Raw genomic sequence first — 24,575 nt, 5'->3', positions numbered from 1 at the left:
GTCCCATACGTGTAGATGCAATGAGAGTTCAACTTATTTTTCTCTTGTCACAAAATTTAGTTAGTGAACATCGTAGCACGCTATGGATTCTTAACATTTTCTTCTTTTTTTTTTTTTTTTTTTTTCTCCCCCAGTTACGTTTAAGGGACAGGAAAGACACACCTCAGCTGCTAATGGATGCTAAACACATCTTCCCTGTCACTTTTCCTTTTAATCCATCATCCCTTGCTCTAGAAACAATCCAGATACCAGGCAGTCTTGGTCTTGGCTTCATCGCCCGTGTGTAAATACTTATGGTCACCCAGTAAGGAAATACTCTCCGACATCAGCTTCACTGCTACATGTTCCTAACCCTGAGCAATACTGGAAGCACCTGGAAATCATTGTCGAATCATTTAACATTAAAGAACAATCTCTATAACCCATGTGCTACGTGTAAGAGATCCACTCTACAGGTTGCACTTGGTATGATCCATTAAGGGTATGGTATAAAAAATGACCATTGACCTCAAGTGACATTATTGCTCATTTACTGTATACATCATCATTCCGTTGATGGAAGGACATAAGGCTTCAAAGGAAGAGAAATATGTATTAGTGGAAAACACCTATTAAATACCCGAACCGGGAAGCAGGTGATGGTGTGCTACGTTAGACTATTTAGTCATCTGTCTATTTATCTTGACACATTTGTGCCAATAGCCAAACAGCAACCCTTATTTATGTAAGTTTAAGAAACAAAACTAAAAATGAAAAAAAAAAATAATAATAAATTGATACAAGTATTGAGAAAAATAAGTCATCTAGTGCGTATTGTAGATGTATGTATGTTAGCACTGTGGTTTACTATGCACATTAAATTGCTGCTGTGTATTGTGTTCCTCTAATGTTACAAAATCTGTACTAGTAGGCACTACATAATAAAATATTCATCTCTTTACAATCCAGTATGTATATAGTCCAATGTGATCTGTTATTAGTGTAAGTCACATTATTGGAACAATAGTGAATATTGAAAAGAAAAATAGGCACTTTAAGCACATTAGTGTACTGACAACATAAATATTTAGAAATTAACTAAAAGCCTTAAAGAACAAGCAGTAGATATCCATCCTATACAGAACATCTGAGATCTTTAGAAGACATTTCTGGTCAAATACCATACTTGTCCTTTTGTTGTTGCCATGTTTGATGTCATTATTGCATATTTCAGTTTGTCAGATGTTTCGATTTCCTTTCTGCCGCTATAATTTCTGCTTTGTTTTGTGTTAATGTTGGTTTTGATATGTTTCAAGCTGTTAAGTTGTAGCATTGTGGATTTCTGTATGCTATTATTTATTCATACCAATGGAGTATTATCATTTGAAATGCAAGGCCAGAGAGATTTTACATCAATACAACACTACGTTGCTCGGTTAGCCGTCCAGTTTGAGAGCATACCAATATTACATTCCCGGCTTTGTGCCCAACACGTTTCAAGCACAAGGTAAATACTAGCAAATAAAATTTTAAGGTAATATTCTAGCTGAATGAAGTTGTTATAGCTTGATAAGCAGCATGAACGTTCACGCACCTCTAGGTTCTAAACATTTAATAGTCGTATAATGCATCACCTACTACTTAAACATTTATAGGATTTAAAATAAGCATGGCTCCTGGTATTTATAGCAGTACTTCATATCTGTTGGTAGAACTTTTGATTTATGAGAGGGAAGAGGATGCAAAGATGCAAAGATACTGCCCCCTCACCCCACCACCTCCCAAAGAAAACTGATTAGACAATCCAACAATTTGCTGGAAGGGAGGCCTGATAGCCACACATTTGTGCTAGTTGATGGATATTGAACCTTTTCAGAACTTTGTTGCCATCACTCTAAATAAATAATAACAAATTGTCCTACATTATAGCCAGCACGAAGATATTTGTATTTCCACAAAACTTGTATTTCAATTCGATTCAAGACAATCTAATTGAACACAGGCAATTCATGTTTCATGCTAGAAATTTCAATCTATTTATTGTTTTCCATGCTTAATCTGTATGTTCTTTGCTGTTTTTGATTAAATATTCTTATTTGAGAGAAAACCACGTTTTAAGTCACAATCCATGACCAGTGTGTTTGCATTGCAAATTTTGGGGCCTTGTTTTGGTCTAATGTAGAAAATGACGCCTACTCAGGGTATATACATTAACACATTAAAACTGTTTATTTGTTTTCTTTGTTTTGTTATCTAGAAACAAACTTATAGAAAAATGGTAGAATCAATTTTCATGTACTCCTTTAAGAGTGAACAGCGGAGGCAAATATTTATTTATTACATTGGAATGCAGAAAGCATTTCACATGGAACATATTTCCACTATACTAATGTTCATAACAATATGTTCTTTCTGTCTGTGTTTATCTGAAAGTGGACCTCTCATCTAAGGGAACCGCTACCATAACACCTTTAGCACCTGTTGCATCACTTTACCAACATTGCAATCTGGTCCTTAAATATGTTAGTAAGGATTTGTGTGAACAAAGCATTCTGTTTTGGTATGGGATCCGTAAAGGTCAACATAGGCCATAATTAGAACCTTAAGGGTTAAACATATATTTTATATATAAAATAACGCTTCAACATTAACATACCTTGCTCAGAACATGTTCTACATCATGCATAGTTGAAAACTATGTTAGAGGATTACTCCGTGCACCATGACCACTTCACTGTTTTGAAGTGTTCATGGTGGTTGAAGTCTGTATGTGCAGCGTTTTGCTATGAAACATTGCACATACAGAGTTTACCCTTCTGCTGACGGAGGTGAACTCCACCTTCAGGAGCATCACTGGGGTGTCATTAGCCAGCCTAGAACAGGAGTTCTGGGCTGGCTCATGTAAGTTATGGGAATGTTTGGCATCTGTCTTCATCACGCACAGCCATCTGGCGACGGACAGCCAGTGGTGGCACAACCTCCTCTCCGTGCGCCCATGTCCTTCCCACAGCCTGCCTTTTCTGACTTCAGTCACCCATCAGAGAGTGAGTGACATGAGCAGAAGAACTAGGTCTTGTTACTAGAATGGAGGTGAGAGGTATACTAGTTGTTTGGGGGGTGGGAGGGGAGGAGGAAGTGGACCAAGATAGGAAGGTATACTCTGACCAGAAACTGTTTTCTTAAAACACTGTTTTTTGGTTGGCATAACCCTTTAAGTAACCTAGCTCCTCTGTTGAAACGCCTGTCTTAAACAGAATCGGTCAATAAACAGTTAGTAGATTAGCACTCCAATACACTGCAAGGAAAGAGACTCTGGTAATGCATCACAAATGAAGATAAATATAACTGACTGGTTTAACTTCTTACCCACTGGTGGTGGCCACTCTCGGCCAGTCACTGCCGCCTATTACTGCTCAGCATAATACATCCTCATTATTCTAAGCAGCACAGAAGAGATGGATTGCTGGGGATTATCTTTTTAGTATTAAACCCGTTTTCCTGGCACTAGTGAATCCTAGAATGCCCCCCCTCTCTCCCGCCCCCATCCCACGTCACTGAAGGGGTTAAAACCCCTTCAGACACTTACCTGAATCCAGCGCCGATGTCCCTCGGAGCTGGATCAGGCTCCTCCTCCGCTGTCCCTTTAACACATTACAAATGGTTTATTGCAGAATGGAAGGACAGTGCCAAGGGACGCTATAACCACCTTGATGAGATGAAGCAGTTACATGTGCCTGCAGTTTCCCTGTAAGGTGATGGTGGTTAGTGCTTGTGAATGTCAATTTGACCTAAAGTTTTCTGTTCAATTGGTTATTGACCACATTTATATTTTGAAAATGGCTAAATATCCTAGTGTTATTGCTCAAATGAAGAATTATATATGTTTCTTACAATAGAATGTTCATCTTAATCACAGTGCAAGTTCCCAATGCAATCTAAAACCACAGAACTGGAGCCTATTTAGTTCTCTTTTAGTTTTACTTCACATTTCTTTCTTTTCATTTGTGAGTTCATATTTTTTTATACTTTTTGGTATGTGTACTCTTTCTATCCCTTTGGTGTATACACTGATGTCCATAGGCAACCAGGTTTTGGGACCTTTTGAAATATTAATGTTTAAAGGGAAACTATAAGCACCCAGACCACTTCATCTCATTGAAGTGGTCTGCATGCAGTATCCCTTTACCCCTTAGCCCTGCAGTTTTAGAAAAGCTGCAATGTGGAACAGTACTTGGGTAGCACAGCAGGCACCAGATCCATGCAAATAGTGCTTGAGCAGCTCTCCCTGCACTGTTCTCTTGCTTTCCAGACGGGCCCGCTCATTGTGGGAATTGCCAGTTACACAAGTTGTGTCACTGATGATGCCACCAAGGAGTCCCGATTCTGCAAACAGCAAAGTTGGCAGGTATGCTAACCCAGTTTAGAGTGCTCCTTTAAACATCTACAGTAACTTGTTTACTCATCATCTTGAATATGAGGCACCATAAAATGACACGAGAGAGGTCCCTCTTTATATCTATATCTACCTCTTGATGAAGTGTTTAATGCTCTTCAAATTAACATTTAATATATATCCCGTGGCCTTCCTTGCTATAAACTTTTTTGATTTATAATAACGCAATGTTCCAAATGATCCTCCAACACACTTTATTTAATAACCATATAGTGGGAAATAAGCAGTCTATGCTTATTTATCAAGTCATGGAGTTTTGGTACAAATAATTCATATATTTTTTCGTACATTTAACAGACAAGTACAATTTATTATGGTAAAAACGGAAAGAATCAAGTACTAAAAAGTCCTTTTTATTAAATAGCAGCAACAACCTGCCAAGATTTCCCTCTTCTTGTCTGGTGTAGTAATAGTTTTTCACAATGCGTTAGTAGTTGCACTTCAGATCCTGAACTCCAGAGCTGGTCCAAAGCTCTAGCAAATGTGAGTGGTTTTCCTATTCATCCTATCCAAGTTTTCACATATACTACCAACGCATGTATATACAACCAACTAGCGCAACTACCAACGCATTGTAAAAAATAACTATTGCTAATTGCGATTGTATACCGCTGCTGCTCATTCTCCAAGATGTTTGCACTGATTTCAGGACAGTGTTGATAGTTTACGATATTTAATAAATACAGACTGTAAAATGCATGAACATATTCTTATTACCTAAAAGGTAAGTTTCTTCTTCTTCTTTTTGTTTTTAACAGATAAGTTCTATTCATAATAACCTTTTCTAGCCTACCCTCTGCCATGGGGCTCCTGAATAAAAAGCCTTTGCCGTGCCAGAAAAAGAATGGACTGCAAGCCCACTTTTAATGCACTCTGCATGCAATATGTTCTACTTGGTGTTGTATGCAGTCATCCTTAGCATCCAGGCGTGTAATACAATTACGACCAGTTGCAATATATTTCTTATTTTACCACGCACTCATGTCCTTTGTGACTATGAGAAAAGGAATTAGATTGTTTTTTTTTTTAATAATTCTGAAACAAATGTCATGAGAGTTGAAACCAAACACAAATACTAGAAACTTGCTCTTAACCTTGTTCTTAGCAAATGTATGCATCATTAGCACTGTAACAAATTAACCATCACTTCAAATTATTCAAATAAAATAAAATTAAATATGGTTCTGTTTGTTTTTTTTATTTGTAGTAGTTTTTAGTTGTTTAAAATATAATTATTTTCTTTTTTTGATTGCTGAATTGCTTCCAGAAACACAATTCTATAAAAAATATAAATATATATATATAAAAAGAAATACTATATATATTATGTGTGTGTGTGACAGAACAGCAGTTCTCTGGTTGAGTACCGCAAAAGTTCCCTCTCGCTAGAAAGGAAAGCGCTTAAGTGACTATAGCCTTTTCCCCCAACACCAGATGACACTTGGTGAAGGGTAAGACACACACTTTATTAGGACACAGACACATATTTATAAAGACAGTCACAACAGGGGGTCATCAACGAGGAACAAAAGGTTTCCTCCCTGGCGCCTCTGTGTCTGGGGGATAACTCAATTAACTGGGAAGGGGTCTTGCTGGCAGCCATTGACGTGAGCAGTTTGTACACCATCATCCCTCATGACGAGGGAATACAATCAATGCGACAGGTACTACTACAATGTCGCGAGAAGATTGAGCCCCCAATTGAATATATTTTGGAACTGCTGGAACTATGTTTAACGTTGAATTACTTTAGATTTGAAAAATCATTTTACATTCAAGTCTCGGGGACGTCTATGGGTGCCCCTATGGCACCCATGTATGCGAATGCATACATGCATGTATATGAACACAAGTACATTCTACAAAAATACAGTCATCATATCCTGAAATATCTTAGATACATCGACGATGTGTTCATTATTTGGGTCGGAGAGGAATCACTATTTCTTGACATGCTACAATCACTTAACACTCTGGACTCACCTGTTAGACTCACATACCAAATCAGCGATAAACAAATGGATTTTCTGGATTTACGTATTTTCATTGAGAATAACAAATTGGGCTATACGCTATTTGCTAAAACATCTGACCGTAATACATTATTACATGCAACCAGTCATCACCCACCCAATTTGATTAAATCACTCCCGGTATCACAGTTTATCAGAGTTATGAGGAACAATTCTGATCCCAATAGAACTGCCATTCAAATTCAGGAAATGTTTGAGAAATTCATCCAAAGGGGTTATTCCAAATACACACTTGATCGAGCATACTCTAAGGCAATGCAGTTGCACACAGATGGGCCATCGAAAAGCATTAAATTGCCCAGATTAATTTTCCCACAAACTTTTCATTCACAATCCTTAAGCTTTTCAAAAATGATCCGTAAAAACTGTGAGATATTTAAAAAAGATATTACATTGCCGGCTATATTCCATCAAACCCCAATCATGAGCTATAGGAGAAATAAAAATGTGGGGGATTACCTTGTACATACTGATGCACAGGAGCTAAATCGATCGGAACACTACAATGCTGGTTGCTTTCGATGTTTAAAATGTACAGCTTGCAACAACATGACTCCAGGGAAATCTTTTTTTCATCCCCATTCTGGTAAAGAATATAAAATACGTCAACGCATTGTCTGCACTACCACACATGTTGTATACCGCATTACATGTCCATGCGGTCTTATGTACATTGGTAAAACCTCAAATGACCTTCGAGAACGAATGAGGGGTCATGGATCAACTATTAGGATTGCACTTTCCAGTGGCACAGCAACTACTCCTATAGCTAGACATTTCCTTGAAGCAGGACATACATTGCCAACCCTTAAATTTATGGGAATTGAACAGGTCCCGGCTCCACGACGGGGAGGTGACTGGGATAATTTGCTTCTCCAGAGAGAAGCCTACTGGATTTTTACATTGGGAACATTGTCCCCCGGGGGGCTAAATGAGATTAACCCACTGAACTGTTTCATCCCTAAAAGATAAAAAGTCGTAGTTGTCTCTAACAGTGTAGCAGCACAATTGTGCTACATTGTAGTACAATCTACCCCAGATATTACCATTTGTATCTCTATGTTAAGAAAGTTATATACATGTATGATATTTTGTATATCTATTTTGTATACTGGTTTTTCTTCGACATGCCCTTTGGTTGTGTGCTACACGGTTTTCCGTTTCTGGATTCTCCACAAGGTAGAGCTTTAGTAGACTTACCACTCTGCGAGGTCTTCCGGGTTTTATTTTCCTTGTTTTTAATTTTATTGTATTTTATTTTGTTCTGTTCACATTTCTCTATGAGCACAGACACTCTAGATCTTGACCGTGTACATGGTCTAATCACTACACAATATTTATTATTATTAATTTTTTTCTATAGATCTTTTTCTATAATTTCATTTTTTGCATACCTTAAGGGGTTAAGTCTGTCTAGGTATGTCTGTTGAACTTTGACCCGTCACTGGTGACATCACAACCTCGTCTTCACTCTCCAATTGAAGTCTGTTTCCACCATATTTAAACATTGTTTATCGGCCATTTGATTGTCTTGATAAAAGTCCTACGAGGACTGAAACGTTGAACCTTTCACTGTCACGTTTGTGAATAAATTGAATATATTCTTTTCTACTAAGTCCTTTTGAGTACACTCGTTTTTCGTTGTGTATATATATATATATATATATAAAAATACTATATATATTATGTGTGTGTGTGACAGAACAGCAGTTCTCTGGTTGAGTACCTCAAAAGTTCCCTCTCGCTAGAAAGGAAAGCGCTTAAGTGACTATAGCCTTTTCCCCAAACACCAGATGACACTTGGTGAAGGGTAAGACACACACTTTATTAGGACACAGACACATATTTATAAAGACAGTCACAATAGGGGGTCATCAACGAGGAACAAAAGGTTTCCTCCCTGGCGCCTCTGTGTCTGGGGGATAACTCAATTAACTGGGAATGATTTTTTTAACGTCCAGACCACAATTCGCCTTACAATAGTAACCTCAAAAATCGAACTTTCTCTAACAGTGGACAGAGCCAATTCCCACGAGCAAAATGTCCAAAAAGTGTTTGAATTGGATATACCGAGTAATCATTGAGTGGAGTTAAGCCGGGCTGTGGCCGGCTAAGGAATGGTCTCTGGAAGAGAGTCTCTGGCTCTCGGTGCCCTTTGATTTCCTTCATCTTCCCCATCTCCCTTCAAATTAGCACTCTCCTGGGGGACTGAGTAACTGAGGGGCAATACGTGTAAGTTGCACCAGGCAGTAGCATTGTACTACAATAGCCCTCTGAACCATAATTATTAGTTATGTGTGTTCTGGATGCCAGTCAGTTGTTTATTTCCCTAGCTGGCGATTTTCATTCTAGCTGCTCAGATGTTTTCATCATGGCTTCCCCAGCTAGAAAAATAAATGGATCACATTCTAGAGGTACAAGGTATTTCAAGATTGTTTTCCCTCGTTACCTTTACAAACTGGATTCAAAATAGTGCATTCTGTCATTTATTCAAGACCAAGTTACCAAAACCTAACCGCTATGATGCATGTGATGATCTTGCAGCAAAAGGGAAAAGGCTATGTATTGCCTGCATTAAACTGGCGTCAGACCCTCCAATAACTTTCCCTGCAGTTACTAATACATTGATGTTATTGCTGTAATCAAACAAGTTGTGGCAGAAGGTGTTAGAGAAGCCACTCAATCAAGCAGACGTTCTAAATCCTCAAGGTGAGAAATCTCTGACAGTAAGTGCATTATGGAAGGTACCTATAAGAGGAGCTATCTACTCAGCGAAGATCAAGATTCCTCAAAGGACATTTTCTCATGCTGGTGGGCTTGATGTTGAGTTAGAGGAATCTAAAGTTTAAGAACCTTTATGCAGTAAGCATTTTGCACTCCTTAAGAAAAAAAAGAACCCTTTCCCCTTTATGACACTCTTAAAAACTTCCTTCTAGAGTAATGGAGTAAATTGGAAAAGTGGTCATCTTTCAGGTCTAAGTTATGCACATTAAAAAAAACTGACTGCTTCTTGGACCTTCGCTCCCAAGATGTATGCTGCTCTGATTCGGTTGGCTTAAAAGATCTTGCCTATAGATGTTAATCGTCCAAAGCCTATGTCTCAGCATGAGCTAGTCTCCACCCTGCAGCTGGCTTGACCTTGACCTGTTTCCAGAGCATTTAAACAATAGGCTGAGTATCTGGAAGATGATATTTAGGATGGAGACAATAGATCCCATCTCCTCAGTGGATAATATTATTTTAGCTTCAGAATTTTGTTCTGATGCTTCTGTGGATCTTTGTTTATTGGCCAGAACCATGGTTCTAAATGTGGCAGGCCTTAGAGATCTCTGGTTAAAGGCCTGGGATGCAGAAACTGCATCCAAGAACAGACTCTCTTCTCTACATTTTCAAAAAGAAATGCTGTTTGGACATCAGCTGGATGAGTGCATTAAAAAGGCGGCAAAGGGAAGGAAAGCCCTATTGCCTAGTGCAGGCCTAGACAACCTTCGGCACTCCAGATGTTTTGGATTACACCTCCCATGATGGTTTGACAGCATTATGGATGTAAGAGCATTATGTGGGATGTAGTCCACAACATCTGGAGTGCCAAAGGTTGCCCACCCCCTCCAACTCCAAAAATGCTGTACACAGAATCAAGGCAATACAGACCAGGAAGACAATCCTTTTGGAACTAATCCTCTAACAGGTAGCTGTGGCAGAGACTCCTCTTCCCAACAGAAAAAAAGGTTTTGAGATTTCCAGGCTCAGTCTCCAGAGATAGCTGCCAGGCTTCTTATGTTCTCGGGGAATTGGAGCTGCGCCATCAAAGATGTGATATAAAATGTGGTCTCCCAAGGGTATTTTTTTTAATTCAAGGAGGGACCTCCTCCGATGAAGTTCTTCAGGTCCACTTTTCCAGAAGACAGAAGAAAAAGGTAGAGCGCTCCTGGAATTTTTGGACTCCCTTTTCCAACAAAAGGTTATTTGTCCAGTCCCGAGAGAAAAATAGTTTTGGAAGTTCTAATAAAGTATTTTTCTGACCCCAAAAAAGAAGGATGGATGGAGACCAATACTAGATTTGCTGATTCTGAATACTGTGGCAACTGACATTTAATGTGGATAAGTGCAAGATAATGCATCTTGGATGTAAAATCATCTGAGAAAAGAGAGTTAGGGGTAGTTATTTCAGATTACTTAAAGGTAGGCAGAAAATAGAGTATGTAATAGAGCTACAGGAAATGCTAGTAGAATGCTTGGTTGTATAGGATGAGGGTTTAGCAGTAGAAAGAGGGAAGTGCTCAGAACACTGGTGAGACCTCACTTGGAGTATTGTACACAGTATTGGAGACCGTATCTCCAGATGGATATTGATACTTTAGGGAGAGTTCAGAAAAGGGCTACTAAACTGGTTCACGGATTGCAGGATAAAACTTACCAGCAAAGGTTAAAGGAACTTAACAAGTTATAGCTTGGAGGAAAGATGAGACAGGGGGGATATGATATAAACATTTAAATACATAAAGGGAATCAACATAGTAAAGGAGGAGACTATATTTAAAAGGAGAACTACCACAACAAGAGGACATAGTCTTAAATTAGAGGGGCAAAGTTTTGGAAATAATATCAGGAAGTATTACTTTACAGAGAGGGTAGTGGATGCATGGAATAGCCTTCCAGCTGAAGTGGTAGAGGATAACACAGTGAAGAAATTTAAGCATGCGTGGGATAGGCATAAGGCTATCCTAGCTATAAGGCCAGGGACTAATGCGAGTATTTAGAAAATTGGGCAGACTAGATGGGCAAAATGGTTCTTATCTGCTATCACATTCTATGTTTCTATGTTTCTATATGCCACACGATTTAGGATGGAATAGTTAGCCACTATCACCCAGGTGGTGTCCCCAGGTGATTCATTGATTTCCATCAATCTCAAGGATACTACTACTACTTCCACATCCCAATTCCCAGGGACTATCAAAGACTCCTCAGGTTCTGTCTCAACAAGAAACAATTCCTTTCACAGCTTCCTGTGTGTTCTCAAAAGTCCTTGAAACTGTCATAGCAGAAATCCAAAAGAGAGGATTTTTTATCTACCATTACTTGGATGAAATTCTCTGATGTTGACAAAAAACATCCCGTCCCTGATCGTCAATTGAGATACGACCAGAACAATCTTGGTTGACCACAGTTGGGTACTGAATCTGCACAAGAGTCAGCTCCAACTGTGATGATCATATGATCTATTTAGCAGACTGGTTCGATATGAGTCAAGGTTTAGTCTTTCTATCAGAAGACAGAGTGTGTCGTTTGAGAGAAAAGATAATTCAGTCTCTTCATCTTCACAAGGCTATGGCCATATCTTACATGAGCATCCTGGGGTCCCTATCTTCCACAGTAGCCTAAAATGATGGGCTCAGTAGCACATCAGAATTCCTGAAAGATCCTTCCTGAATCAGTACAATCATCAGACTTTGAAACAGCTCATGCTACTGACACACAGGGTCAAGGAAGCTCTTGGGTGGTGGATTTTAAAATCAAACCTTTTCAATGGGTTTCCCCTGAGGGATGTCACTTAAGAAGTGGTAACCACAGATGCTTGCCAGACAGGATGGGGAGCACTTTTAAATCAAACGTACATCCAGGGAAGATAGCTAGAGTTCCTACGGGAAGAAACTCAAATTATCTGGAACCAAGGCTCTGCATCACCTGAAGCCCAAGATCTGACATCATTGGGTGAAACTTCACAGCAGTACCAAGGAGGTACTCACAGTCCAAGATGATGAGATTTTCCTCATGACATGGGCACAGAAACATCCTTTCGGACTATCTGAATTTACCTTTTAGCTTCCATAAATACCAAGGCAGATTTCCTGAGCAGACAGTGACACTGGTCTTGCCAGGGAAATGGTGCCTAGCCATGAGGGCCTTTCAGCTGTTGGTTTAAATATTGGGTCCCCCGGACATCGATTTGATTGCCAATTTCAAAAACAGATAAGTCCAAAGGGTCTTCCCCCAGGAACATCATCCCCTAGTCGAGAGCTGGGAATGCTCTATCCTGTTCCTGGAATTTCTGGAAGGGGTATGTGTTTCCCCCAATTCCCCTTATCCTCAACTTCCTCAGGAGAATTCAGAAAGAACAAGTGGAAGTTATAGCAACTCTCCCATTGTTGTTGAGGCTTTGCATGGAAGAGCCCAATGCATGTGCCTGTAAAAGAATATCTAGTGTCTCAATGTCTGCTATTCCATACTGCTCCACATATTCTTCAACTGATGACCTGGAGACTGAAAGGAGTCAGTTAAAAGAGAAAGGGTTTTCAGATATGGTTGTTTTTTTATTCTGCTTCAAGCGAGAAAGATGAATACTTCCTCTGCCTGTTATTGCATCTGGGACATCTTTGTTGACTGGACAAAAGCTAAGAGTATTTCTAATGTATTCTTTACAGCTGCAGATCTCCTTGGTTTTCGACAAGATGGCCTGGACAAGGGTCTCAGCCTTAACATTTTCAAAGTCCATGTTTCAGCTCTTTCAGAGCTCTTTCTTTTTTGGGCCCTCAACTCTGATATTGTTTGTGGTGGAGTCAGCGCTGTATTTAGCACGAGGCTTACAAAGCATTTGCCCCACTCTCACCCTGGCAGATGCCTTGTCAGCCTCTTGTTCTGGGGGGCTCAGGAGCTAGCCAGCTTGCACCTCAGGCCCTCCCCCCGAGGCTAGCATCTGCTGATGCTGGGGACGGGCGGTGAGTGAGCGCTCTCCCCTGAGCTCTTCCTGTTCAGCTCCCTTGTGCGACGCGCATTGATGCCGGAGCCGGAATATGACGTCACTCCAGCCCCAACATCACTAAGAGGCGAGCAAGGAAGCAGGAAGATAAGAGCTCCTCCCCCCCTCGCCTCCAATGTTATCCTGCCTGCCCGATGGACCGACCACCCGTCTGTGCCTGCATGCCATGTAGGGAGGCTGAGTGGATTGAAATTTAAAAAAAATATATATTTTTTTAAATTGTGTGTTAGTGTGTGTGACTGTTAGTGTGTTTGTGTCTGTTAGCGTGTCTGTCACTGAGTGTGTATGTGTGTCTGTCAGTGTGTGTGTATGTCACTGAGAGTGTGTTTCTGTCAGTTTGTGTATGAGTGTCTCACTGTGTATGGTTTTCTGTCAGTGTATGCATGTCTGTCACTAAGAATGTCTGTCAGTGAATGAGTATGTTAGCTAGTGTATTTGTCTGTCAGTGAATGCGTTTGTCTGACACTGAGTGTATATATGTCTGTCAGTGAGTGTGTATGTCAGTGTGTATGTGTGTCTGTCGGTGAATGTGAGTGTGTGTAACTGTGAATGTGTATGTTTCAGTGAAAGTTTGTGTTGGTTAAACAGTGTGTATGACAATGATTGTGTATCTGTCAGTGAGTATGTCAGTGCATGCATCAGTGAGGGGGTGTGTCAGGAAGAGAAATTTGGAAGGGGGGGGGGCGAGTTTTGTCAAAGGGCAGCACAAAACCAGAATACACCACTGGGTGGAGCTCCAATACTTAACCAGAGTATTATTATTATTATTATTATTGCCATTTATATAGCGCCAAACAGATTCCGTAACGCTTTACAATATTATGAGAGGGGATTTAACTATAAATAGGACAATTACAAATAAACTTACAGGAACAATAGGTTGAAGAGGACCCTGCTCAATCGAGCTTACATTCTATAGGAGGCAGGGTGTAAAACACACTAGGACACGAATTTGCAATTAAATAAGGTGGGCTGCCCTTTAGGAGAGGGCAAGAGACAGGTATGTGAGGCAGGGGTTAGTCTTGGAGGCCATAAGCTTTCCTAAAGAGATGGGGTTTAAGGCACTTCTTAAAAGATGCAAGACTAGGGGAGAGTCTGATGGCGGTAGGCAGGCTATTCCATAGGAAGGGAGCCACCCGCGAGAAGTCCTGCAAGCGTGAGTTGGCCGTACGGGTGCGGACAACGGACAGGAGGTGGTCACGGGCAGAGCGGAGAGACAGAGAAGGGACATACCTATGGATCTGTGAGGAGATATAAGAGGGGCTAGAGTTGTTCAGTGCTTTATAGGTGTGAGTTAGTACCCTGAATTGACTCATTTAGCATACAGGAAGCCAATGTAAGGACTGGCAGAGGGGTGAGGTGTGAGAGAAACGACTAGAGAGGAAAATCAATCTAGCAGCGTTCATTACGGACTGTAGGGGTGCAGTACGGCTATTGGGAAGACCAATCAGGAGAGGATTACAATAATCCATGCGGGAAATTACTAGAGCATGGACAAGCTCCTTGGTAGTATCTGGTGCAAGAAAGGGGCGGATGCGGGCTATGTTTTTAAGATGGAATCTACAGGATTTGGCAACATGATGGATGTGAGGCTCAAAGGTGAGATCAGAGTCAAGTATGACGCCAAGACAGCGCGCTTGCAAGGTTGGACTGATGTTGGTACCACAAACTTGAAGGGAGAGCGAAAAAGGAGGATCAGTATTAGAAGGAGGAAAGACAAGGAGCTCAGTTTTTGAGAGATTGAGTTTCAGAAAGCGGGAGGACATCCAGTCAGAGATGGAAGAAAGGCAAGCAGTGACATGTTGCAGGACGGCAGGGGAGAGGTCCGGGGAGGAGAGATGTAGCTGGGTGTCATCGGCGTACAGGTGGTAGTGGAATCCAAAAGAGGTAATAAGTTTGCCAAGAGAGGCAGTATAAAGAGAAAATAGAAGGGGACCAAGGACAGAGCCTTGGGGGACTCCAACTGAGACAGGACGAGGGGAGGAGGTATCATTAGAAAAAGAGACACTGAATGAGCGTTGGGAGAGATAAGAGGAAAACCACGAGAGGACAGAGTCACAGAGACCAAGCGATTGAAGAGTTTGAAGAAGGAGAGCATGATCAACGGTGTCAAAGGCCGCTGAGAGGTCAAGAAGAATTAGTATGGAGTAGTGGCCTTTGGATTTAGCTGCGATTAGGTCGTTAGTAACTTTGATAAGGGCAGGCTCTGTAGAGTGGAGAGAGCGGAAGCCAGATTGAAGGGGGTCAAGGAGAGAGTTGGAATTGAGGAAATGAGACACACGGGTAAAGACAAGTCTTTCCAGCAGCTTTGAGGAAAAAGGGAGCAGGGATATGGGACGGTAGTTAGAGGGGGTGGATGGGTCGAGGGATGTTTTTTTAGTATAGGTACTACAGTGGCATGTTTAAGGTCAGCAGGGACGATGCCAGAAGAGAGCGAGCAGTTGAAGATGTGTGTTAAAGAAGGCACGAGACAAGTGGAGAGAGATCTGATAAGGTGAGATGGGACAGGATCGAGTGGGCAAGTGGTGGAGCGAGAGGAGCAAAAGAAGATCAGCCACCTCTTGGTCAGTAGCTGGGAGAATGTCTGAAGGGTAGGAAAGGCATGATCTATGTGTGGTTGAGAAACAGAAAGGCAAGGAGGGGAGAATTCTTTCCTTAGTTGTTCAATCTTGTCAGTGAAGTAACATGCAAAGTTATCAGCAGTAAGGTTAGTTTGGGGGGTGGCCACAGCACGGCGAAGAAGAGAATTAAAGGTGTCAAAGTGACGCCTGGGATTGCAGGAACATGAACTAATGAGAGAGGAAAAATAGGACTGATGGCAAGGGCAAGGGCTGCACTGTATGAACACAATATGAATGTATAATGGAGAAAGTCTGATTGGGTGCGAGACTTCCTCCAGGAGCGATCAGCACAACGGGAGCATCTCCGAAGAGTGTTCAGTGATACATAACAGCCCACCCAAACATAGAATAAACTTTGAAACTTCACAAAGGGTTAAAACAGGAATACTTTATTGAGTTATAATGTATATATTTATACACAGACCCCCGGTTGTTAACAAGAACAATGTACATCCCACCCATGCACCTCTGTGTCTTGGAGATACCTAGACCAAGTACCGCTAATCTAATTAACCTCAAGACAACAGGGTGCCTTAACAGAATATCACCAAAAACATAAATTTAGACATCACTTAACCCCACATATAAGGCATCCCCAGATAGCTCAGTCCCGAGCACCCTAACTGGTAAAAATAGCTCCCTGATACCATGCACGATGTAGAATTGCCACCCAGTTAAACGTTTGACTGGCCGAGGAATAGTTGCATGTGACTGGCCTGAGTTGGTAGTATTACTCAGAGGATATGCACTGCCTAGATAAGTGACTGGTGGTTAGATTTCAGGGTGCTTGTCTGGTAGTGTCTGCTAAGAAAAGACAAGAGCCATAGCAGAGTGATTATCATGCAATAAATTGTGGATAACTTGTGTTGTGGCCCCTGAATCTCATTCTACTGGAACCACTGGTGTGGGCAACTTATTCTGCAGCACTGAAACAGGGTCCTATGATTTTTTTTTATCAGAGCAGGCGGAGTAGGCATCAGTGGGGCGATGAAACTTAGTGCCAATATCACGTGAGTCACCAAGCCTGCCTGCCTGTTGCTTTTGGGATGTACATCCCATTATGAGCTTGGTATCTGGAAATTACTCTTACGTGCGTTAGAGATCAGGTCCCAAGAAGGTCCTCCAGAAGTAATCCAGACACAGGTCACAGAACTCTAGCCAACAAGGAGGCACATATTTTTGGCATGTGTGTTTGCCCAGCGGAGAGAAGAGGAAAGGCATCATGTGAGTGCCCACAGCTTTCAATTATGTTAGTGAGTGTTTTGCCATCAAATCACCATGGCAATGTAAGTGGAATAACCTACTGAACACAGAGCGGGAGCACCATGGAATGGTGTTTGGTCAGTTTGGATGCTACGCTCCACCTCCCCAACTTTTATGTTGCTCGATTAATGAAAGGCCTTCATTTAAGTCCATAACTCCTTGAGTCCTTACTGCCTTACAGGTTTTGAGCCTATAGCCAAAATACCTTTAATGCTCCTTACACTCAAAATGGCTCTTCTGGTTGCCCTGAGTTCGAATAGAAGTGTCTTAGAATTGGAAGCCCTATCATCAGCTGAACCTTACATCGCTTTCCAACAAGGTTCCTGAATCCAGGCCTAAGGTGGTGTCATCCTTTCATCTGAACCAAGTGATAATTTTGCCTGCTTTTTTTCCATTCCCATTTTCTGAGAAGGAGAAGATGTCTCATAGCCTGAATGTGGTCTATTGTTAATCTGTCAACCTCAACAGAACTACAGTTGGAGAAGATACTCAAGACTCTTTACTGTCCCTGGAGAGCATGATAAAAGTCTGCCAGCATCTCCGAAAACCATATCTAGGTGGCTAGTCTCTGCCATCAATAAGGCGTATGAGGCAAATCAGATTCTGATTCCTGAGGGTTTCAAGGCTTATAACATCTGAGCTCTGTCCACTTCCTGGACTGCAGTTGCATCACCAGGAAAGGAAAGCATCAGCAAGTATGAAACTAATTTTCATTACATATACACCCACACCCACACAAAAGAACAAGATATACATATATAGATGTGTGTAAGGCAGCAGGCAAAAGGGGACCATGTCCAGCGCTCTGGAGACGTGAAAACCAACGGAAACTCAGTTTTCTCTTACTATAGTCTTGTTTTAATATTTTCGGATAACCTTTTCAAGTCATTGAATATGTTGTTAATGTTAATATTTTAATATGTTTTATTAAATATAGATTTTTTTTTTTATATGTCATGTATTTTTTGTTAATGGGTGCGCAAGAGGTTCTGCCGATGATTCCAGTAATTGAGCGCGATTCAATACCTATTTAGCCAGTTTCATGTTAAAATATAAGGCATTCCTACCAACCAGTCTTGCAAATTAGCAAAAAAAAAGAAGCAAAAAGCTAATTTGCTGCAAGCTGCGTTCCTGTCTACCTCACGCAAGGTCAGCCAAGATCGCAACGAGAACTCTTCCTATCCGAGATCAGACTGCAGTGACCTTGCCCACATCTCGCTGCACACCACACTGCCTCCGATGGAATCTTATATTTAAAAGACGTTTGGAGGATCTTAGAAACATAGAATGTGACGATAGATATGAACCATTTGGCCCATCTAGTTTGCCTGATTTTCTAAATACTTTCATTAGTCCCTGGCCTTGTCTTCGGTCTAGGATAGCCTTATGCCTATCCCACGCATATGCCTATCCTCACTGTGTTAACCTCTACCACTTTAGCTCAAAGGCTATTCCATGCGTCCACTACCCTCTCAGTAAAGCAGCGTTTCCCAATTGGTGTTCTGCAGAACCCTAGGGTTCCGCAAGAACAACATTGGGGTTCGCTGTGATATCGCTAAACAGCGGTCCGGTCTGGCGCCGCGGTCATCTAGGACTGCAACCAGACCCCTGTAGTATTGGATGCTTGGAGGAAGTGACAGCACTTCCTCCCAGACAGAGCGCGCTGCTACTAACTTAAAGGTTTACACAACGGCGCAAAATAATAATATTTTTTTGGGGGGGGGGGGGAGGGTACGAGGGGGGTTTCCACGATGTTGATACACTATGTCAAAGGGTTCCACAGGAAAAATTCATAGGAACTCCTGCTGTAAAGTAATACTTCCTGAAATTATTTTTAAACCTTTAAGACTATGTCCTCTTCTTGTGGTAGTTTTCTTCTTTTAAATATAGTCTCCTCCTTAAGGCTACCATGTGTGCCAACTTTTAAAAATTAGAATATTAAATTGAATTCCATATCTAATTCATTGGGGAGTGTACACTACACTTAGAAGAGAAATTTAGAGAAGATATTTTAAGCACACAACTCCCTAGCCGATGCATACATGGCGATAGACACTAGGCTAAACCAGCTTGATACCAAAATGGTAGATCTAGAAGACAGAGCCAATAGGAACAGCAAACGTGTGCACTGCCTCACTGAGGTTATTAAGGCACCTGACCTCATGGAGTACGTGCTTGAACTTGTCAAGTCATTTCTGCCTGACGTGTATGACCAATATCTACTGTTAGACAGGGTACATCTACTAGCAACACATGGCAAAGAACACTCTTCAATGTCCACTTCTACATAAAGGAGAGGGTCATGCATGCAGCTAGAGATACACACATTTTTAGAGGTTGCTTCACTAGCATCCAGCTTTTTGTAGATCTCTCTTAAACCAATATGGCTAAACAGAGGGCCTTCGGCCTAATCACTAAGGCCTTATGCTCAAATTTTCTTTAAGTGAGGCTTTTGAAACCAGCTCATTGTTAACAGGAATGGAGTAGATAAAATGGGCTTGACACAAGAGGAGTGATGCAAGCATCTGGAGCAGTGGTGGACATTTATCTTCCCAAGTGGTGATGCTCCAAAGAGTGGCTCCTCATCCTCTTCGGCCCATGTTATCCAAGTGTGACAGCGGTTAAGTGATTGTACTCACCTTCTATTACGGTAACTGCCTAGACACTAGACTGTTGCTCAAGTTCTATTTTGAATAGTGTGTTGGGGATGGATGACCATGACGTTGTCAGAGGAAGTCTGGTAGGTGGGCGAAACGCGTCACACATACGTCACTGGAAAGGCGGAAGTGATCACGTGATTGGGATGGACGAAACACGGAAGTGACTCTCTACAAATTTTCTGCTTGCTGTATTTATGCTCTTATGTGGGTAGTTATGCAAGCATAACCCACCAGTCGCTAAACTATGGCCATGAATTGAAGTGGTCATTGAGCCTGGAGTCTGTATGTGCTGCGTTTTGATGGTTATTGTCATTTCTGTGCATATGTCATTTCTCTGCACAGCACCCTGGTGACAGGCGTCCAACGGCAGCACAGCCATACCCCTCCATGCCACCCAAGTCCGCACCTTGGCACTTCATCTCTGATACTCCATGAGGGCTAGAAAATTTGCTCTCTAGTTTTATATATATTTTTTTTTTTTTCTGTTGTTGGGGGACCAGTAGAGAAAACGTTACTCTAACCAAAAACAATGTTTTTTTTTTTTTTTGTTTTTTTTATTAATTGATGAAAATAAACGATTAACAATTTGAAAGAATTATTTCTTTACAGCATTTTTGGCACCTGCCTAAAACATTTGCACAGTAGTGTACATTTCTCTTGTTTGTTATGTTACTCTAAGATGATCACTGTTTATAGTGCACTCTTTCTTTTCTTTTTTGTCTAGGTATGTTTCATATTTTAAAAAAAAAGGTTTGATCTTGATAATCCTGTCCTGCTGGAAAAGCTGGGTTTGAGGGTTTCCTAATTGTTTCTTTTTAGTCCCATTGTTTACATTCCATTTCAGATAATTGAGAGGTTGTTCAGCTTTGCCCATCTCAGCCCCTGTGTTTAAAGGACCATAATATGGTCCTGGGCAGCAGCCATTGGATGAACGCAGAATAGCAAAATAAATCACTATAACACTTATTAGTTGGCAATGTACATGCTGCAATTTCCTGCAAGATCATCTCATTTCCTTGTTTAATCATTAAAGCTTTTTTTTTTTATTATCATCGTTTAAGTGCTAACTAAATAACACCTACCTAACCTTCTATTTAGAAGACTACACATACATTAAATTCCAGTGCTTTGGTTTCTATTTTACCACTGGCCCACAGTCCAGCTTTTGTTGCATTACAATTCCCATAGGAAATATAGCGATGCTATTCATGAGGCACCACTGATAAGGGTGGGAAAACTCTCACACGAGAGAGGCGGAGTTTCAAAGCAAAACGCTGCACATACAGAATCCTGGCACCACAACCACTTCAAATCACTGAACCCTTCAATAACCATTAATGAAAAAAGATACTGGGAGGAACTAGAAAAGCAATTCATTTTTTAGTTTCTTCTGTAATGTCACTATGCTAAAGAAATGTCTTGCGTAATGTCGCGTGTCATTTCGTGGTAACTTTATTTGCCATTGTACATGTTGCGTGTGCATATTTATCCAATATGTTGCTCTAGCCCTTTTTTAAAAAAATAAAAATAAAAAAAACATTATATTTGCTATATTCTAAATTTTAAAAAAATACTAATATAAATAAAATATATTAAAAAAAAAATCTGAGAAACTTTTTTTTGTTTGTTTGTAACAATAGCTCTATGCACCTCTCCCCTCCTGCCATTACAGTAACAATGAGAATTAGGGGCTGCCCCCCTGTACAGAGTGATACCCCCCTTATACCCCCCATCTGTCACAATAATAAAGCACGTGCAGCTGTTTATAATAACTTTATTTAAACCATGCCGCCCCTGACATCCTCTCCCCGGTGAAGGGACAGGCGGTTATTCCTGCTCTAACTGTTAACTGACACTCGCATTCCTTCCTATGGGGAGGGGAGGGGGGGAGTGCAGGTGCTCTGGTGACTGTACAGTCATCCATCCCAGCAGGCGCGCGCCACGCCCGCTCAGGTGCTGCTTGCCTGGCCGGCCAGCTGGGCGCGTTCACGGCGGCAAGCCAAGGAAGAGGGGAGGCGCGTTCACGGCTCCCGTTGGATTCCATACTGTAAGGGGGGGGATTGCGTGAGCGCGCACCGGGACAACAGCTATCTCTAATTCTAGCAGGAGAACCCCCCAATTGGCAGGAGGCCGAGTCTCAGCAGGTCACCATGGCACTAGCCGAACTCTATACACAGGTAAAAACCTCTCCCCGGGTATATACACCTGTTGGTTACCTATACGGTGGGTCCAGGAAATTACATGTAAAGCTGATACTTTTTACTGATACCTGTCATTGGGATCAGGTCCTGTGACCTCACTACAGGGGTGCTCCCATACCCATTACAGCTGGCATAGGAAGAGGGTCCTTTCTGGGAGTGCACAGTCCCCAACAGTGTGCCATAGGAACACACTGAGTGTAAGGAACACTGAACATTCCAACATTCTATTATTGGAAGTTTGGGTTTGGAAACTTTACAGGTGCAATCACCTGTGCAAATACCCAAGGTCCTTAGTATTACAGCAGCTTTTTGGGAGGTAGACAGTAATCCCCCCAAATATAAAATAAGGGCTTAAAGTTTTAAATCATAGAATACTAGCCATGCCTTAAAAGTTACTCGCCACTGCAAGTCTGGAAAGTAAATGGAATATTCACTAGGGCTAAATTTTCACTTGCCAATGGCTAGTGGTGAGTTGACATTTTAAACCCTGATTTTGCCATCATCAGAACAAGCCGTTTTAATTAATGATAGGGGATCCCCTGCCAATATTGTATGACTTCTGCAATCTGTTATAGTACTTGGTTAATATGTATTTTTTTCTTTTTGTGCGTGTGTCATCCACTTGGGCTTTTCTATATGAATTTTCATTGTATGTAAGAGTATGGTGACATATTCTACCACGGCAAGTCGGTCTGGATATTGTTCTTCTGGGATTGTGAATGTAATGGCATGAGATGATAGTGAAAAAGAACACTTTTCCATGAGTGCAGTCATGACTGTACATCATGAAACTGAGATTTTAGAATATAGTATACAATGCTTCATATAGTCTTTACTGTAGTCCTATGTAGCTTTATGGTGATTTATAGATTGTATCAATCTCATAACCTATTGATGCTACAAGATATCTTCATTGGTCAATAATGGATGCAGTGGAAGTGTCGAGGCTGTTGTAATGGCTTTATATTTATGCTCAGTGAGATCGATTTGTCTAAATGTCCACAAATCAGGTAAATGCCAGCCTGTCTGCAGTTAAGGCCCCAATAAGTGTTCTCTTTTAAACTCAAAAGATGTCTTTAATTTGGTGATCCATAAGAGAGACTTTTTTTTTTTTGACATTCTTTATTTTTACGTTATAAAATCGCAACATGTATATGCGTTACAGTTCAACAGGTTACAACGTGGTAGCGTAATGGCTATGTGTATAACAGCATTTGAGTAGTTTCTGCAATTTACTGAGAAGCCGTATTCGTTCTTATAGCTTTTACATAGCAATAGACATTCTTGTATGTTGTGTTGTGTCGTTGGACATTTCGTACAATGAATGGGTTAGACCATAATGTATTTGGGAGTGTATGGGAAAAGCGGTTGATCAGCGAGGGTTCAGTGGGTTGTCATATAGCCTGCCCTGACCTCATATGGTCGTCATTATGGGGCAGGGGAGAGTATACGCCTCCATGTAATTATCTGATCTACCTCTTTTGTTGGCTTAAATAGGTGGGGGGTTAGGTTCAGTGAGAGATTGCCTGTCACTTTCGCATTGAGCCTTATGTCTCTTACGGTTCCCTGGTTTGGCGGAGGTCTGTGTTGGCGTTCATTGTGGTTCCTCTTGTCCCTAAGCGTTATACTTAGTGGTGTGTCTGTGCTACCAGTACCAGGCTGGCGAGTACAGTGCTACATCTCCAGTTGTGGTATGTCGGCCTGTGCATTCAGACCCTCAGAGGATACAGCAAGGAGCTCTTATTGAGGGTTCTAATCTGGTTATTCATGTGGGCGTATTATGTTCATCACTAATTGTCTGGGTGGCCTCGCCTGGGTCTTGGTTGGTTTATTATGTCTTAGGTCCAGCAGGGTGGGGTGTAAGTGGGGTTGTATCCGTCAACTGCGTCAGCCCTGTTTATTTTAGGCGTTTTCTAGTCAGGGATCTTCTAGCCTGGGTTGTGGTGTCGTGTGCCTGAGGCGGATATGGGTCCTGGCTCCCGGCGTCCCTGTTGCCCTCTTCCCATGGGTGTGTCAGTTCGCGTGTCGCTTTAGTAGCCAGTCCCCCCCTCTTTTCTTCTTGGCTTCCCGTAGTCAGTGGCCCCCTCTCTCAGAGCCGGTCTAATTTCTGATTTCTCCCCATGTGGTGATGTAGGTTAGTATGGGTGCCTTCGAGGGTTGTGTCTCCCTGGGTCTTTTGCGCGCCTATGTGTCGTGAAAGGGGGGGTAGCATGGGTCCGTTGTGTAGGGGGCGGAGTTCACCCGTCTGGCATTTCCTGCGGCTGTTCAGCAGTCTGTCGGGGGGTTGTGTCGGTGTGGGGGCGCCATCCGTCTTCGCCGGGCCACCTCTTGCCGCCCCTTTTGATGTGTATTCCATCCACGGGAACCATGTCAAAGCGCATTTTTCCTGGCGTCCCTGCAGGGAGGCTGTCATCATTTCCATGTTATAGATCATTTCTACCCTGTCTACCCATTGTTGTAGGGTGGGTGTCGTCGTACTTTTCCAGAGTAGCGGGATGAGCGACTTCGCCACCGTAAGTAGATATATGAGGAGGCCTTTCTTATAAATCCTCATGGGCGTGCGCGTGTGGTTGAGTAGCTGTGGCATTGGTTGGAAGGGGATATC

The 24,575-nt window shown here is 41.7% G+C and overlaps 2 protein-coding genes across 6 annotated transcripts in view; both read left to right on the top strand.

Moving 5' to 3' along the window:
• MYO5A (myosin VA) overlaps nt 1–3,068 on the top strand; it is a 146,753-nt gene extending 143,685 nt beyond the window's left edge. For all 5 annotated transcript variants that reach the window (XM_063449060.1, XM_063449058.1, XM_063449062.1 and 2 more), the window contains one exon: nt 135–3,068. In XM_063449060.1, coding sequence (XP_063305130.1) covers nt 135–287 — 153 coding nt within the window. In that variant the 3' untranslated portion in view covers nt 288–3,068. The remainder of the gene's footprint in view (nt 1–134) is intronic.
• An 18,680-nt stretch (nt 3,069–21,748) lies between these two features.
• MYO5C (myosin VC) overlaps nt 21,749–24,575 on the top strand; it is a 120,527-nt gene continuing 117,700 nt past the window's right edge. Inside the window, exon 1 of the mRNA XM_063449057.1 lies at nt 21,749–21,946. Coding sequence (XP_063305127.1) covers nt 21,920–21,946 — 27 coding nt within the window. The 5' untranslated portion in view covers nt 21,749–21,919. The remainder of the gene's footprint in view (nt 21,947–24,575) is intronic.

This window comes from Pelobates fuscus, chromosome 3, assembly GCF_036172605.1.
Source record: "Pelobates fuscus isolate aPelFus1 chromosome 3, aPelFus1.pri, whole genome shotgun sequence".
NCBI classification, from domain to species: domain Eukaryota; kingdom Metazoa; phylum Chordata; class Amphibia; order Anura; family Pelobatidae; genus Pelobates; species Pelobates fuscus.
The sequence above is the reverse complement of the archived record's forward strand: the minus strand, read 5'-3'. Positions and strand labels throughout refer to the sequence as shown.